Consider the following 18585-nt stretch of genomic DNA (forward strand, 5'->3'; position numbering starts at 1 on the left):
TCTTCACTTCCTGCTCGGCCGGCGACTAGACTCCCTTCCTGGTTGCACAGAGGGCTGACGGTGATCTGTAAGTTTTTTCCCCTTTAAATAAATATTACCCTATTAATCATAATTCCAAACTGCTGTGGCATTGTTTGTGACTTACACCTTCACAATGCTAAACAGAATAAAAGGAAATGGTGACCTCCGGGCAAGACCCCATCCAGCTAAGTTTCCAACTTGTGACGAGGGAATTAGAGAAAACCTTAAGTGAAGGAAACCACTGAAAACAGAAAGCTAGACAAGGGGACCAAGCTCCAGCCCCAATAAGCAACAGATCTTGGCAGCTTTGGCCATGTGCTTCTGACCTTTAGTATCAAGGATGCAAAATATGGGTTGTGGAATCTGAGATCTGCTGAAGGCAAGTGTGTGGCAGTGGTGTTCCTTCATGAAAGCCATTGTGGGAAGCTGTGAAGGTGAAGTAGGGATTGCCTTGGAGACCCCAAGATGTTAGAAATGTCAGAGCCACGGGATACCTGCTGAGGAAAGCTTAAGCTGGGTGTGGAGCCAGCCCAAGAGAGAGGAGTGTTGTAGTCAACAAAGCTGGAAGGAGTTGGAGTTCTGAAGAGCTCATCAGGCATGGAAATGCAGAATTAGGAGTTTGCTCTGCTGGTTTTCACTCTTGTGTAGTACGGTATTTCCTCATTGTAATCCCTTTCCTCTGTGTTGTTAAGTACAGGATCTACCTTTTTTTGTTTTTTGAGACAGGATTTCTGTGTTGCCCTGGCTGTCCTGGAAATAGCTCTGTGGACCAGGCTAGCTTTGAAATCAGACATCCACCTGCCTTTGCCTCCTGAGTGCTGGGGTTAAAAGCATGTGCCACCAACGCACAGCTGAACTTTAAACTTTTAAACAGTGTTGAGACTTTTAAAAACTTTTGAAGCTGAATTGAATGCATTTTCACATTATGATACGGCTACAGCTTATGGGGCCAGAGAGTAGACTGTGATAGCTTGAAAAAGAATGGTTCTCCCCATAAGCTCGTACATCTGAATGATTAGTTATCAGGGAATGGCAATGCTTTTGAAGGATTAGGAGGTATGGTTTGGTTGGAGTGGGTGTGACCTTGTTGGAGGAACAAAGTCAGTGAGGGTGGGTTTTGGGATTTCAAAAGCCTAAGTGTCTCTTTCATACTGCCATCTGAGGATTCTTCTTTAGCACCATGTTTACCTGCACGCTACTATGTTCCCCACCATGCTGACAATGGACTAAACCTCAAAACTGTAAGCAGGCCTCAATTAATTGTTTTCCATTTAAAGAGTTGCTGTGGTCGTGGTGTCTCTTCACAGTTACAAAACACTAAGACATTAAGTAACAGTAGTAACAACCAACAACAACAAACCCAAAAACTTGAAAGGAGCAAAGCCAAGGAGCTTGCAGTACAACAACAAAGCTGACATCTGAGTCATCAAGAGTCCCAGGACAAAGAGTTGGAAACAGCCTTAGTCCCAAGACTGTGAGCTGCCTCTGTGTTGAAGAGGTGGGAGTTAAGTATACGTTTATTTTTACTGTGATTGTTCAGGACCACACTTTACAAAATGCCTTGTTTCCTTTACTGTTGTTTTGGAAAGGAAAGTTTTATTAAAATTGTTTTAGTTTTGAATACAGAATAGTTCTATTAATTACGACTAATTTTGGAAAACTCGGGCTTTCATTCAACTGTTTGCCAAAACCTTCCGAAGTAAAGTGATATTCAAAGACAGTTATTAGACCAGATGGCTTATAGACATTTCTGGGGTATTTACATTTGAAGATTCCATATTAATGAATGTCTGACTTAAATTCTAACCAAAAACTGTAACATTATTCTTCACATATTTTCGTTATAAGGATTAACAACCTTAGCTGCAGACAAATAAAATATTTAAGCTATTTATTTAAAAAAAAAGGAGAAAAATGTGCATAATGGAGGAAAATGCCCCAAACTGTGCAAACAACTTAAATCTATAGATGCAAAAACAGAGAGATGAATCAAAAATAAGCTCATTGATCACTGCACAGGCAACTGGAATAAAGGAAAGGTATTTTAAAAAAGTAAATATACAGATAGCTACTAGAATAAAGCATATAAGCATATTAAATATAAGATGATTATAGGATTAAAATTAAACTCTTGTGTTAGGGTTGCACACAGGGCTTTGTCTGCACGAGGCAAGCACTTTACAACTACGCAACAACATCCTGCGTGGAGCCCTCAATTAGCTTCTTAAACAAAAGCCAACTCTACAATCTATATGAGACATATCTAAAGTAAAGTAATAGAGACTAAAAATAGAAAAAGAAAGTAGAGGTTGCAATTCTGGTAAGAGAACAGTAGCTAAGAATCAATGCAAAAGATACTTTATGACATGAAATTAATAAAGATACAAATGTCTATTCACCAAATAATACTGCAACTGCCATTATAAAATAGATAATATACAAGAAGAATATTTCAAAAAGCTAGAGAAATTTGTTCTGTTACTGTTTTTTTTTTTTTGTTTTTGTTTTTTTTTTCTTTTTTGGTTTGTTGAGACAGGGTTTTCTGTGTAACCACTGTGGCTGTCCTGGAACTCTCTCTGTAGACCAGGCTGGTCTGGAACTCTGAGATCCGCCTGTCTCTGCCTCCCGAGTGCTGAGATTAAAGGTGTGAGGCACCACTGCCCTGCCTCTGTTACTGTTTTTTAGACAGGGTCTCTAAGGCTGGCCTTAAATTCCTTATCCTCCTCCCTTTAGCTACCAGTGTTGGGATTACAGGCATCTGCCACCAATGCCTAGCAATTAGGAAATTTAACACACTGCTTTCAGTAACCAGGAGATCAAACCAACAAAGAAACAGCCAACAGGGGCTGTAAATTTGTACCCTATATTGAACTTTGTATCCTGGTGCACCCTTTTGATGGGTAACGACAAGCATGAGTGTGAACAGCGTTCTGAGCCATGAGTCATTCTACTAGGTCATCAAGCGCAAAGTGGTCTTTGGGGCGTCCAAGTCCCCTGTCACTAAATACCAAGTCTTGGCACATAAATGATCTGCTAAAACTGATAACTTTCCTTACATTACTAGTAAAAGAGGCTAGGCTGGTGTGAGATGTTATGTGACACTGCATTGTCCACGAACACATTCAAACAGGTGAGAAAGCCAGATACTCTAGCATTACAATCGCAAATTAACTTCCAGCGACAAAACACATAAACAAACTGGCTCTCTGGATTGTCCTGCGATCTTTCACAGTAGGTGTGGTTTGATTTCTGATGCCTCATAACAGACTACTAAACCCATCTAACTTTCCATAATCCCATCTGACCGCCTTCATTCTCACTAGTTACCATCTCACACATCCTGGTGCCATGGACCTCTTCCTGCTGATAGTTGTGTTGCCATATACATCCTAAAATATAAGTAAGAAACCTGGTATTCCTCATTTCTTTTCTCTCATCACACATATCAAATGCAGCAAACTTTCAATCTAAGCATACTTAAAGTCTCCCACACTTTCATATTTCCCAATTCTCAGCTCTAGCATTGGCTAATTTTCTCCTGTATCTACCAATCTGCCTTTAACTCTACAATTCCCTAAAATCTGTACTTTCCTTACAAAATGTGAACTATGAATCCAGAATAATTTCGACCACTTATTCCTAATTTTGCTATCACCAATATAAAAAGACTATGAGTCTTAATATTTTATCCAAGGCCCTGTATGATCTATAATCTGTTTGATCTCTGCCTTTATCAATTCAAATTTTATGTGTTTATTGCTCTGATTTAAAGGGTAAAAAGTAGCAGGTTCATGAAAGGAGCTAACATAAGAATGCCTTTCAGAACTAGTTTTGCTAACTAGGAAAGAGGTCAAGAAAGTTTCACAACCACAAATGGTGTGTGTGCGCGCACACGTGCGTGCATGCACACTTAATTGGGCGTTGAAGTGGGAATGCATTAGAAGGGACAGAGCACAGACGATCGTGATGGGACCTTGAACAAAGGCAGCCTCCCCGCTTTCGCTCCCAAAGGAGTCTCAGTAGGAGAGTTAAAGGACAAATGACAGGGGTTCTGAAGCATGGAGCCTTAACAAGGGAGTTTCTGATTCTTATAGGTTGCCAGAGAGCGGACAAACTTCCTATCATGTAACCCACTTTGGTGGGGCCTGTGCACACAGGCAGGCACTAGGCAGGACCACAAGTTTCTCTTGCAGTTGCTAGCGAAGGGTGCTAAGGCTGCTTTCTTACCAACTTCCCACTGGGGTGGCCAGTAGGAGGTTTACTTTCACCCCAGGCCTGAGACATAGCAGGTGTCTGTCAGTACTTTGGAAGTGGACAGCAGATTTCTGGGAGAGAGGGAGACAGCCACAGGGTCTGTGATCTAATATCTGTTATACTTATACCACTTTGTTGGTTTTTCCTCCCTTGCTTCTAAACTTCAAACACAAAGAATTTCGGGCTGAATTTTAGCACTTTCTAGAATACAGCCTTTCCTATGAAATCTTATTCAATGTCCAGGTTTTTATCAGTCCCTCATATTCTGCAAATTTGTAATCTATGCTGGAAAATACTCACAGAAAAAGTTCTATAATTCTGGTCACTTTCCTTTCCTTAGCTGTGCCTATTAGCTGTGTTCAAGTTTTCATCAACTTCAAATCTATTTTAAGAAAATAGTTCTGCTTACATAAAACTTCCCTACTATAAGTCATACATTTTCTTAGCTGTCTGTTACAAGTATCAATTCTCACTTATCCATCTGAAAACCTTCTATAAACCTCACTCATTACCATGCAAAGCCCATAGTTTCTAAACACAGGACCCAAGACTGCAGATAAACTCCCATCAAACTTTTGAGTCACTGTCTACTTGTACTCTCTAAAACCTCAAGGGATTCAAGTTCTCAATACCCTTCCTGGTGTTCCTGAAATGGTGTTCAACCTGACAAAAACAAAAACAAACAAACAAAAACAAAACCTACTAGTCAACTCTGTAACTTAGACAGAAATACCATCTCATACAACTTTATAAATTAAACAAGTTGACATATATTATGGCAAGTGCAAAAAATAGTCTTCTATACATTTTAAACCAAAGATAGGCATCATCTTGACCACTCCTGCCATAATTACCTTGTACTTACAATGCTAGAAGTACTTCATTTTGTTGTGGGTTTTGTTTTCTTTTGGGATAAGATCTCACTAACTCAGGCTGGTCTTGAACTCCTGCTCCTTCTCTCCCTCCCAAGCAGAAGGATTACAGGTGCAAACCACCACACATGACTCTTATATTGTTCACTGCATATGTTACTTCCTTGGTGTTACTTTTAAAGTTGCCAAATAAAATCATATAGACTTCCATAGTTAGTACTCTGGCTATTTCTCTATTATACTTTCTTGTTTCTTTTTACACCATGTTGTGTGTTTGTGAGATCATGGTATAGATCATGGACCTAGCTTTAATTCTGTCATGGCAATTATTTATTGTATGACCATAATGGTTCATAAAATTTTTACCATTTTATAGATAGTTGTGGTGTGGGAAGTCCTTCTGTATATGTGTTGCTTTTACTGATTAATAAAGAAGCTGCTTTCAGCCAATGACTTAACAGAAGATAGCAAGGAGAGATATGGAGAGAGAGTAGGAGAAGTCAGTGAGAAGCCATGGAGCAGCCAGAAGAGAAAGAACCACCGACTGGAACCTTGCTAGTAGGCCACAAGCCTCATGGTAAAATACAAAATAAGAGGAATGGGTTATTTTAAGATAGAAGAATTAGCCAGAAATATGCTTAAGCTATTGGCCAAACAGTATTGCAAATAGTAGAGTTTCTGTGTGATTATTTCGAGTCAGGGCAGTCGGGAAATGAACTAGCAGCATCCGACAACCTAACTGTACTTTAAAATTCACTACAGCAGACCCCCGTGGGGACAAGCTATAATACCCACATGGATGCCCACTGTGCTACAGCACAGCACAGAAATACTTACATATATAGATAGATGTATGTGTTTTCTTATTCATAGATATTAGACAGTTTAATTCACAAATTAGGCAGATTAATAAATTGACAAAAACTAATGATAAAATAGAACAAAGATAGGCATATACTACAAAATAATTTTAAATATATTAATAAATTATTCTAAAGTTGCTCGTTTAATATTTTAAGACTGCAACTGACTACAAGTGACTAAAACTTTGGAAAGTGAAACCACAGAAAGAGATTGCTGTTCTTAATCACTTCAGGGATCAACAAATCAGCATACTTGCTGAAAGATTAAAAACAAAAATTACATCAATCTGATTTAAACTTACTCTCATTCTCCACCCCCCGCCCCACTATTCTTTAGCACTGCTTTTAGAAAACCCTTCTGGTAGCATCAAGAGACAAACCCCACAGTGACACCACTTTACTCACATTTATGTCCGTGTGGTATATGAGAACACATAGAGCTGGCAAAATCTGAGGAAAGAAGATAAACAGTCATGCTAGTTGATGGAAATGTCTTTATAAAAACAAATAATGACACAAAAAACAGTAACTACTTAAAGTGTGAAATTTGTTTGAATATCTAATTTAATAAATTCAATTTGAAAATCAAAAACGTATTTCAAATGTTTAAAAGATCCAAATAAATCTAACAAAGATTAATACTCCTTAAAAGAAAGTCAATTATTTTCAGAAACCTTATTTATGGCATAAAATGTCAGGTGAGAAGAATGGAGATGTTAGCAAACAGGCATACATTGTAGTTACAAGAAATTTCCTTTCACAGTCATCATCGTCTAAATTTTTATTCAATAAGATGCTGGAGTAAAACACTAACTTTAGTCAGGAAAATTACAACCAGCTGGGCAGTGGTGGCGCACGCCTTTAATCTCAGCACTTAGGAGGCAGAGGCAGGTGGATCCAGCCTGGTCTACAAGAGCTAGGACTGTTACACAGAGAAACCCTGTCTCAAGAAACAAAAAAAAAAAAACAATTACAACCAGTGCAAGGTATAGATAGGGTTTCTTTGCTGACCCCTGGGTCTAACAGATCTTCTACAAACCTAGAGCAACTGAGTAATGGCTGTTAGGTACTCACACTAAGAATAGACACTAGATAAAGACACAGCTTATAAAGATACAGAGTCAATGACTCTCTAAACAGTCAAGCCAATAAAGGTTTTAAAAAATTTTTAAATTTTAAAGTAGAGCACATTTCTAAGAACACCAATTTTTTCAGAATTCAATGGACTGAATGCAAATTAACTCAAATTATTTGCATATTTCTTAGCATTAAATCCAAAAAGTAGTACAGCAAAACAGGGCTTCCTCCCTCCCCACTTATTTGAATTTATGTTTTCTCTTCATGGAAACAGTCATGAAAAAATACATTAAATGGACTGGCATTCTTCTTGCTACTGTATAGCACTTAACTCTGACATATGGTACGTTATATTTAAAAACAGAAGAATTTTCAATAAAATCAGTATATGCTCATTATATATTTCCTGTGCATGAATACCTAAAGCATAATCAGGGAGATAAGCCATCTCGCCTTTACAATTCTGCATTTACCTCCTGAACTGTCTCCATAGGCGGTGGGGGGTCCTTATTCCTGCAGAGATTGACAATGACCCATGTGACGTTCCGAAGGAAGGTGATGGGAATGGAGGGATTGATGAAGGACAGAAGAGGTTTGACAACTCCCAGTGATATGACATAATCTCTACATTGAGGACCATCACCTACAGAAATGAAAATTGTATTTAAAAAAAAATTACAATCAGGATGGGAAAGTCTGAGATGTGTGCAATGGCTCATGTTGGGACACTGATGCTCTATGTTTCCTCACCATAGTCAGACATCAAGTGCTGCTTTCCATGACTTTGATTTGGGGAACACAAATTTAACCACTACCAACACAAATTAGATATTCCTTTTACACTTAAGAACCACCTTACAAATGTTTATGAATACAGTCAACTCATATGAAATTCAGAGGAAACATAGTGTGTAATGGCTATGCCAATGTAGGAAAAAAAGTTAATTTAAGATTCTCAACTAAAGTCTTTTCAAACCCAAATTCAGCTTACCTATAATGTTTCCCAAAGCCCACACCGCTTGTTCACAGACATTCTGATGTGGGGAATGGAGGAGTCGCAGAAAAAGGGGCACTGCATCTGTGTGTAATAAAAACTCAGTTATCTGACGTGGTCACAGATTTCTACCCAAGCAAGTCAATAAAGTAGTCACAGGTCAGACACACTATAGCTGTCCAACTACAGTTCACTGTATAAACAGGGCAAGGATACATAAAAATAACTAATTTCAGTACTTTTAACCTGGTAATACTTGAACAATAAAGTACCAAACAGAGCCCAAAGCATACTACTATGCCATCAACTAAAAAAAAAAAAGAACAAAAAAACAAACAAACAAAAAAAACAACACAAAATCTTCCCTATATTTAATTTTTTTAAGTTCCCATCCCAAACATATATCCTGAAATCATCATACTTATTTTCAATAAAATTCCTCAGAACCAACTAACCAGATTTACCAAGTAATATAAAATAACCATATTTCTTATTCTTTCTATCTTTATTTTTATAAGTATGGGTGTTTGGTGTACATGTATATCTGTGTACCACAAGTGTCTGTGGAAATCAGAAGAGGCTGTCTGATGCCCTAGAATTAGAGTTAAAGATTGCTGCGAGCTACTATGTATGTGTGTGCTGGGAAAGGATTCCCTGGGAGAGCAGGCAGTGATCTTAACACCTCTCTAGTCTCTAAATTTCTTATTCCATTAAACTCTACACATTATCACCATAACCAACCTCAAGATAAGTTCACCTTTTCTTAAACTTTCTACTCTTGTGCCTGCTCCAGGATATTTAGGCTTTACCTGTACACTACTAAAACTTACTAGGCCTTTTTGTTAAAAAAAAAAAAAAAAAAAAAATTCATACTTTAAAAGAATGTATCACTGGTAAGTATATATTACTTTTTAGCACTTTTGCAGAACTACATGTTCATCAACCCTCGAAGAGCTTTCCGATCTCTAGCAATCACTAACCACTTACTCTTCTATTATTCAGAACCCCAGAACCAGGCAAACATTAAATAGCTGCCTTTTCTGTTTATACATTTTAGAGAATCACACATACTGATTTCTTTCATTATGTGACTTTTCTTTAAAAAAAGATTTATTTATTACGCATACAGTGTTCTGCCTGAATGTATCCCGGCAGGCCAGAAGAGGGCACTAAATCTCATTACAGATGGTTTTGAACACATGTGGTTGCTGGGAATCGAACTCAGGACCTTTGAAAGAGCAGGCAATGCTCTTAACCACTGAGCCATCTCTCCAGCCCCCGCTATGTGACTTTCAAGTGCGCCTCTAATGTTACGGGTACCAATGCTTTATTTTTCTAGACTGTTGAACAGTATTCTGTTGCACACATTTTATTGATGCATTAATAGAGGACTTCTGAATCACTATGACTGATGCTGCTGTGAACCTGTCACCTGTGCACCAACACTGTATGCATGCTTTCTCTCTTCATTTCATCTAGGTGTAGAACTGGGGACACATGGTGAACTCCATGAGGAGCTTTTTTAAAAAACTAATATTCAAAGCATTTATATTTCCACCACTGATAAACTGTTTATAATGAAAATCAAACGCTGTAGTTAGTTAACCTTACCTCCTAGTTTCTATTAAAAACTTGTTCTTAGCCAGGCAGTGGTGGCGCATGTCTTTAATCCCAGCACTCGGGAGGCAGGGACAGGTTGATTTCTTTAAGGCCACCCTGGTCTATATAACAAGTTTCAAGTTAGCCAAGGCTACACAGTGAGGATGTATGTAGTGGCATATTATTTATTACCAGAGGCAAAGCTAAAGCCACTAGAGGTCAGGCAACGGTGACACACAACCTTAATCCCAGGATTTGGGAGACATAAAGTGAGATGAATCTCTGAGTTCAAGGCCACCCTAGGCTACACAAGATCAATGCAGAAACAAATCCAGGTGGTGCCCTTAATCCCAGCACTAGAGGGAATAAATCTGCGGTCACCCAGCCTTGGTAAAGGTAAGACTTTTTAGTGACTTGGCTGTTTTTGCTTTTCTGGTTTTTAGGTTGAACCCCACTATCAGTATTCATGATACAGACCTATCTTACAATTCAAAAACAATTTTTTAACTAGTATATATATATAAACCAGGTGTAACACCTGTAATCCCAGAACTTATAACACTAAAGCAGGAGTATCCTGAGTGTAAGGTCAGCTGGGGACTATACAGAAAGCTCAAAGACAGACCTGGCTACACAGCAAGACCCTGCCCTGCCCACCCCCCCAAAAAAGTATATGCCATAACATGAAAAGGCTTAAGCTACTCAGCACACTCAGAAAGTAGTATTTAAAACAAGACTTTTCAGTCCTTATTAGGGGATAGTCTCCACCCTGAAAGATAATAGTCCATTTTCTTTTTGGGTCCAAAGTAAGAATTATTTTATGACAGTTTAATACTGAAGGAAAAGAAAAGAAATCATTAAAGTAACATAAAAACTTATACTGTAACTTTAAAATATTCTAAAATGAAATTCAGTCTTTAGTATAAAGCCTGTGTCATCATTAAAAAAGAAAGATTTGACTTACTAGACTGTACAACAGCTTGAGTCTGTGCAGAGGTTCCTGATGCTATATTAGTTAGTGCCCAAGCAGCTTCAAACTGTAATGAAGGACTGTTAAAAAACAAAATATTCCTTTTAGACATGGAACTATCACCTAAACTTATAAGCCTCAAATCTACACAAGCACCATACCCAACCTTTCAATTTCACTTGTTATATTCATCACTGGCTGCCACCTCTACCTAAGCATCTGACTGCTTCTCAGTTACTACAAACCTGTCTTCTTTATGTCCACTGATGGTTGCAATACTTAGCCAATTATGTCTCATGACTCTTCCTCAACGTTCCTAGCCTTAGAGAGTAACCCACTATCACTGTACTAGCCAAAGTTCTCGCATCAGGTCAATACCAGCTGCGCCCTCCAGACTACTCACAACTGGGACCCTCACCTGAGTACACTATCATTTGGGTTACATTACTAACTGTACTTATTAAAGCCTGCATAGTTCTACAGCTAAAGCATTATGATCTGAGACAGTCATGGAAGATCTAACAAAGTAAAAATCAAGTTCACTATTCTAAATTTTAATTTAATCGGCAGGCACTGACACTCTATGCTAAAGAAGGGTATCATGGGTGGGATGATATGTATGGACAACAAGAAATGGGGTTAGAAAGCTGAAGTTAAGGATGAACAAAAATAAAACTGTGATCACGTAAATGTTGGTGGGATATGGTATCTCAAATGTTCTAGGGTTCACAACTTGAAATTTATTCTGCTGAGAAGAGTAAAGCCAGGCATAGTGACACACACCTTTAATCCCAGCATTTGGGAGACAAGTGTAACTTTGTGAATTGAAAGCTAGCCTGGTCCACATAGTAAGCTCCAAGTGAGCCAGGGCTACACAGTGAAGACCCTGTAGAAAGAAAGGAATGAAAGAGAGAAAGAGAGAGAGAGAGAGAGAGAAAGGAGAGAGAGAGAAAAGGAGAGAGAAAAGGAGAGAGAGAGAGAGAGAGAGAGAGAGAGAGAGAGAGAGAGAGAGAGAGAGACTTACAATCAGAAGAAAAGAAAGTAATGGAAAAAAAATAAAAACAGGTGCAATTTTAGATACAAGCAAGAGAGGGGCAGGGAGAGAATGATAAGTTCATGGACTGCCTGAGCTACAGAGAAATCCAAAATGGCCCGCCCAAGTCAATGAACAAAACTACAACTCAAAAGTAAAAACAGAAGCAACAGCCAGAGATACAGTCCAGTGGCAGAGTACTGCCTGCCTGGTATAAGGATCCAGTAGGGGTGTAGGAGGATGGGGGTCAGAGTCAGAGTCAACAGCATGTAAAATGGATAAAAGAGGTTAAAGGCTTCTACAGGAGAGGTCTGTTAAAAGAAGTAACAAAGATAGAAGAATATAATGTCAGAAATAGTGGAATAGGAAGGCATATAGCCAAAAATATAAAATAAAAAAGAAATGAGCTCAAAACTAGGGAATGAGAAGAAAAACCTCTATACAAACATGGAAGTAAGGAAAACAAATGATCAGCTTTAGCAGCAGTGCAGATGGAAAATACCTGTTACGTGTCATCAAGAGCGAGTAGAAAATGGAGCAGACGGAGCTGACTCGATCAATTCTGGCAGAAAGCAGGGAATGAGAAGGTAGGAAAGGCAGACTGGGGAGTGGACGTTAACAGGATGCTGTAACAGGAAGCAACAAACAATCTAGACTTCCCTAACTAGAATAGGAGGAATTAGCAAACTCCTGTGGAGAACTTAGGAAACACTGGAAACGGGGGCCATGAATGGAAAATGGGAAGATACAAAAAGTAAAATTTCAAGGCCAAGGAAAGTCTTCTAAAGGGTCATATGGGAAAAAAGAAGAGAGAGAAAAGACATAAAAACAGCTAAATGAAGCAAATAAACAATGTAGAATATTTTGTTTAAATTATGTACATTTTCTCACAGCCACCTAATTTTTACAGATGGGATGACTGGGGCTCAAAAGTCAGTTGGATTCTGGTCAACACCAAGTCTAGATTTAGACCAGGATCTCTATGGCTCTGATGTCTAACATGCCTTTTACACTGTAACACAGCTTTCCATGAGAAACCATAAAGTCGTTATCTAAAAGCACTGGCAATTTTCTATTCATGACTTGGGCGATGGCTCTGAAATTATTCATTAAGTTGTTTATATTTTGTCCTACTTTTTGTTTGTTTGTTTCCTAGACACAATCCCACAAACCTATGCCAAAGGCTGTATCAAATAGACAGGAATGGAAGGACCAGAGCCAGGAACCAAGAAAAAAAAGGAGCCTTGCTGGCAGATGTAAGATGGAATTTAATCTTTTAACAGCTGGAATAAAAGTTATCTTTACTCTCTGCTATGGAAAATATACGGCAGTTTTTTTAAGGTGTTAAGAATAGTGACACATCTTAATCAAAGTATCTCTTAATCCCAAAGAGACTGAGACTTTCCAGACCTCACAGCTCAATTGATAATGCCCCCTGAGATCACTTAAGACGGTGTACTTAACCAGCTAGCCTTCTAGGAGTTCTGCGTCTTTAAATTTAATTTGCCTTTAAGAGAACAATGTAACCAGACTTACTAGGCCTTGGATTGTTCACGCAATCAGCAACTTTTACAACTTAAGCTAATGCATAGCTTTAATCTTAGTATTCCTCCATGCTCCTGACCCAGAATTGTGTGTGTGTGTGGTATCACTTGCTGAAAACACCAGACAGATTTAGAAGCAACCTTATATGACAAATATCCACCATAAATGTTGAAAACAATTTGTGGATATAGCTTGATCATGTGTTTGCAGTATTGTTTGCCTAAGTTAGTTGAATTCCCCATCCCTTTCTCAACGCCCTGTTTTCTGTGCGACCAATACAGAGCAAAAGTCATTTGTTAGGAACAGACACAAGGACAGGGGCATATTCAGACACATATAGATCAGACAGGCAACAGGGACAAATCAGACCCATACAAAAGGTAGATTATAGATGGGCCAGCAACCACAGTATACAGATAGATGAAAGACACAGGAAGAATAATGGAAATAGAAATTTGGGCTTACTCTTTGTCAAGTTAATCTAAAAAGAAGTGGCTTTGTTTTCATTCCCTATAGCACCATCATTGCATTTTAATGTTTGCTGAGGTTATCTTCAACGCATTAACAGACACAGTTAAGGCCTAGAGGTAGAGGGAGGATTGCAGCTACCGTGGAAGCATAAGGTGTTTGCAAATACAAAAAGTCCTTATCGGCAGCACTTTTATTTTTATTTAATCAACTAAAACTTTCTTGGATATTTAGCAAAATAACTTTTTCAGGCCATATGTTCTAGATGCAAAAATAGTATTTGTTTTAAAGAATTATGGGGTTCAAACCAAGTTAATTTAAACTGAAGGAGCTTAATGCATAGCCCTTAGAAATGTCTATGTACAAATGGACTGCCCTTCCTTCTCTTCTGGGTAAGCAGTGCTCCCTCGCATGATACGGGACAACTAACCATGGCTGGAGTGTACTACCCAGAGGATCGGTGATCTGCGGGTCTACTCCCAGGGTAAGGAAGAGCCACATGGTTCTGGACATCATTCATGCTGACTAGTCATGAGGCTAATCTATATATAGAATCATAAGCAAATGGTGACTCAAATACTATTTGTGATGTTTAAATACCATCAGAGAATAAGAAAATTACATAGAAATGTATGACAATTTAAAGAGTATAGCACCTGCTATATATATAAAGAATATATAGCACCTGTTCAAGGCCTGAGTTTTTTCTACAGTACCTCAAAACAAAATAAATCCAAGCTCAGTGAGAGCAAACCACCACCAAACCATTTAGTAAAATACCAATTTTAAATTTAAATTAACTGGAAAAAGTGAGCAGACAAATCCAGACTTACTTATCATCCCTTTCTAGACATTTGACTAGAATTGGTAAAATCCCAGATTTTATTAGGTCATCAATTGGTGGATTTCTGTCACTGGATAATAGTTTCCTATAAAAAGAAATATAAGATTAATATTTGTTGTAGCTCTGAAACTATGACCATAAATATACTCTACTTTCCCACTTCTGCACAGTCAGCTCCAACACCACAAGGTGTGGATCAGCTCTTACCTTGCTGCCTGGACAGCACTCAACTGGACTACAGGGTTATCACTTGTAGCATTCTGCAACAACAAGTGTATATTGCAGACATTTATAAAAAAAAAAATTATTTAAAACCATTTCAGGATGGTAGTATTAAATTAATAACTTACCTGCAATATAGCTTCTAGTGTTACGTTTTGCTTAAAAAGAAAGAAAGATAGTTCAGCAGAGAATATTAACAAAACTATTTATTAGTCTATCTGGTTATGAATTACTATGCCTTGTAATTATCACTATCTGATTTTTGTTAAATTTGAAAATAACATCCCCTGGTCATGACGAAAGTATTTACAGACACATTATAAAAACAAGGGCAAGACTTACTGCTTTAAAATCAGCATCGACATCTGAATCTTCTAAGCTTTCTTCCTGGGGAACATTTCTCTTTTTCAGTAAGTGTTCATCTCTTTTGTTCTGAAAGGTAATAAATAGATAAATGCTTAAGAGCTCATGAAGGCTGTTGTTAATAAAATTGTATTTGGTGCCGAATTAATTAACAATGAACTTGTTTAATTCCACTGTTTCTGTGTCATCTCCATCCCCAGCTCTTTAAGCACCAAGTGTTCTGACCAACACTCTAAGGGTACTTGAGGTACAGAACTATGCTTCAAGCAGTTTTCATCTACCTACTGTAACAGCTGCCTGAAGCAACTTATTAAGAAGATCTTAGGATAAGTATTAATGCCTAGTTGCAAGTTGGGGGGGTATAAGAAATTATTAAATGTCGTATAAATTAGCCACAGTACCATGTACGGAAGAGGTCAGAGAAACACTTTTGGGATTCAGTTTTCTCTTCTGCTCTTATGGATACCAGGAATTGAATGAAGGTAGTCAGGCTTGTGCTGCAGGTACTTTGACTGACTGACCATCTTGCCAGCCCAGATTAAACCCTTGCTTCCTAAATTTTACAAACAAGAGTTCCTCCTATCCTACATTTCATGACACCCAAATTGTTCAGAATGTTAACTATGCCATTTCAAGTATTATTTAACAGCAATAAATTTTTAACTTAAAATTTGAATAAACTTCTGGTACCCAATATTCGTGGATCTTTTCGATTCTGAAGAAAAGTTATTTAAATATCTTTAATATTCATGGCAACATTCAAAATAGAAAATGAAAACTACATACACATGTGCATAACACTAACTTCTGTTCTATGTACAAGCCAGCACATGCAAACACAATGACGTCTATATAGTCATCATTCTTCCTTAGTAACTACACAAATAACCAACAGTAGCTCAACTTTTAAACTACAGTACCTCACAGATGGCAAAGCCCCTGATGGATATATATGAAGGTATAGTGAAAACAACGGTGGGTGGAGCTCTCTGGTTTTTTGTTGTTATGTTTATTTGGTGTGAGGCAGTTACTATGGACAGAACCTGGGGCTTTATACATGCTGGGCAAGCACTCTACGACTAAGCCATACATGCAGATCTCAGATATTTTTGGCCAAATGACAAAACGTGCTAGCAACAGTAAAGGACAAGTTAACTCCGTGTGCTCCCTGGTCTGGTGCAGGGAAAAAGAAAAAAACAGTTATCCCCTTGGCATTATTCCTAATCAAACTAAGTAACTTTAGAAAAACCAGAAAAAGCCTAATCTACCATTTAATAAAAACAATAATAAAGCCTGCATGTTTCCAAGATGAAGTCACTAAAGATGAGAAAGACTGGGGACCAGTCCTACAGGAAACACAGTATGTGATCTTGGATAGGCTCTTTGACTTACAATTTGCAAATTCTGAGTCGACTCTACTGATCAGAAGATGTAATCCTATGTTAACCTGATAAATGTACTATTACACAGGAAAGTCTCTTTCTACGGATACTAAAGGTAATAGAAAATCCTGCCATTATTTGTAGCTGGTTCAAAGAAAAAATACATGTGTGTCTAATATATAAATAAAAGAAAGCAAACATGGAAAAGTGCTAACAATCCAAGGAAGCTATGTGCCACAAGCATGTACAGTGGTTTTTCTATTTTGTATTTCTTGCAATTTTAGGTTTCAAACTACAAACCTGAAATTGCTTCCCAAAAACTAAAATTAATTCCATTTACAAGTTTAAATAAATTAACTTTCAGCACAACTATCATCCTGGCTAGTTTTTTTTTCCCCTTTTGTCAACTTGACACAAGATAGATGGACTCTCAGTTAAGAAAATACCCCCATAAGATCTGTCGGGAGGCAAGTGAGAGGCACTGTCTTGATTGATGGTTGATATGGGAGAGTCACTGCTAGCAACGCTACCCTCGGCTGGTAGTCTAGGTGCTCTAAGAAAGCAGGAGGAACAAGCACAAGGGGCAAGCCAGTAATTATCAGCCCTCCTCCATGGCCTCCACTTCAGTTCCTGCCAACTTGCCTACATGACTGACTACAAGCTAGAAGATGAAATAAACCCTCTTTCTCCCAAGTTGCTTTGGTCATGATGTTTCCCCAAACTATTCTAACCCTGATCCCTTCTATCTTCATCCTGGTTCACTTCAGCTTCTCAGCACCTGAGAAGTTAAGCGCCCAAATCTCTCAGGAATCTTACTCCATTTATCATTCCTACTATTCTAGGATAAAAATAGATCCCTGTCACAGAATAGCACTTTTCGTCATAAACAACATGTCTGCTTTTGTAGGTGCATCCTTATGTACTTAGGGAAAAGCTTCCTATACTTTTCGTTTGGATAGACAGTGCCTCGCTAGATAGTCCTCACTGGCCTGAAATTTGCTATCCCTATCAAACCAGCCTCAGACTCTGATGTGCCCCCCTCTGCCTTCTGACACTAGAATAAAGGTATGTGCCATCACACTGGACAAACCACCTTTCTATACCTAAATTGTTATGTTTCTTTTCAATTATGTTTAATTCACTAAATCGTGTTCCTTTTGTATCAACCTTCCACCTTCCTCTGCAAATGTGAAACAACCCACTTTTCAATGTGAAACTACCCTTTTAATTCTTGGACTCAGTTTATAAAGATGTCATTTAATTACTCTTCCTCTCCCAAGTGGAAGTAGTTGACAAGCATATTTTCTGGAACTGTCTCATCTAGTGCTCCCGTGGTAGTTTTTGTTTCATAAAAGTGGAGAACTTTCCAATTGCCAATCAACCTCCTCCCCTAAACTTTCTAGAAATAGTCGTTATGCATCTTTAGTTCTTTAGAAACACCATGGCTGCTGCTGATGACACAGAGAACAAATGAAACTGATTGGTTGGACTGAAAGGCTTGCATTGTATACCAATCAGTTCATATAAGCAAAGTTCCTAAGCTTTGACTGATTTGTGAAAATTGTAACTGTACCTTAGCATTTGTTAATGCTTGTAATTTTTGCGTTTATAAGCCCCATTTTTGCTCCTGCATGGTGCTGTCAGGAGAACAAGGCTCCCGAATACTTGTCCTGCAGCTCTAATCAATCAGAGACCGGCTTATTTGGTGAATTATTCAAATCTTTGGAACCTGTAAGCGTTGTCTCTTTCCTTCCTCATGGTTCATAACAGGCTACGTGTAAAATCTGCACTACCTTGCCAACCCTTAAATTCCTTGGAACATTTCTCCAAGGAATCATGTGATCCTTTTAGGTATCAGTAACCAAGAGGTAGTAAACTAAGTACTCTGGAGGCTGAGGCAAGTAGATTGCTTGAGTTCCAGAGCAGCCTGGTCTGCACAGTGAGTTCCAGGACACTCAAAGATATATAGAGACCCTGTCTCAAAACACACACACACACAGACACGCAAACATACGTGGAAAAAGGAAGGAAGGAAGGAAGGAAGGAAGGAAGGAAGGAAGGAAGGAAGGAAGGAAGGA

At 38.3% G+C, this 18585-nt stretch overlaps 1 protein-coding gene across 1 annotated transcript in view; it reads right to left on the reverse strand.

Annotated features, from left to right (window-relative positions):
- Positions 1-18585, reverse strand: part of Kpna3 (karyopherin subunit alpha 3) — an 81861-nt gene that overhangs the window by 19640 nt on the left and 43636 nt on the right. The window contains exons 3-10 of the mRNA XM_026777988.1: positions 15105-15194; positions 14891-14920; positions 14748-14800; positions 14530-14625; positions 10645-10730; positions 8079-8165; positions 7561-7730; positions 6416-6460 (exon numbers count right to left, since the gene is read on the reverse strand). Of these exons, the coding sequence (XP_026633789.1) occupies positions 6416-6460; positions 7561-7730; positions 8079-8165; positions 10645-10730; positions 14530-14625; positions 14748-14800; positions 14891-14920; positions 15105-15194 (657 nt within the window). The remainder of the gene's footprint in view (positions 1-6415; positions 6461-7560; positions 7731-8078; positions 8166-10644; positions 10731-14529; positions 14626-14747; positions 14801-14890; positions 14921-15104; positions 15195-18585) is intronic.

This window comes from Microtus ochrogaster, unplaced genomic scaffold, assembly GCF_000317375.1.
Source record: "Microtus ochrogaster isolate Prairie Vole_2 unplaced genomic scaffold, MicOch1.0 UNK97, whole genome shotgun sequence".
Classification (NCBI taxonomy): domain Eukaryota; kingdom Metazoa; phylum Chordata; class Mammalia; order Rodentia; family Cricetidae; genus Microtus; species Microtus ochrogaster.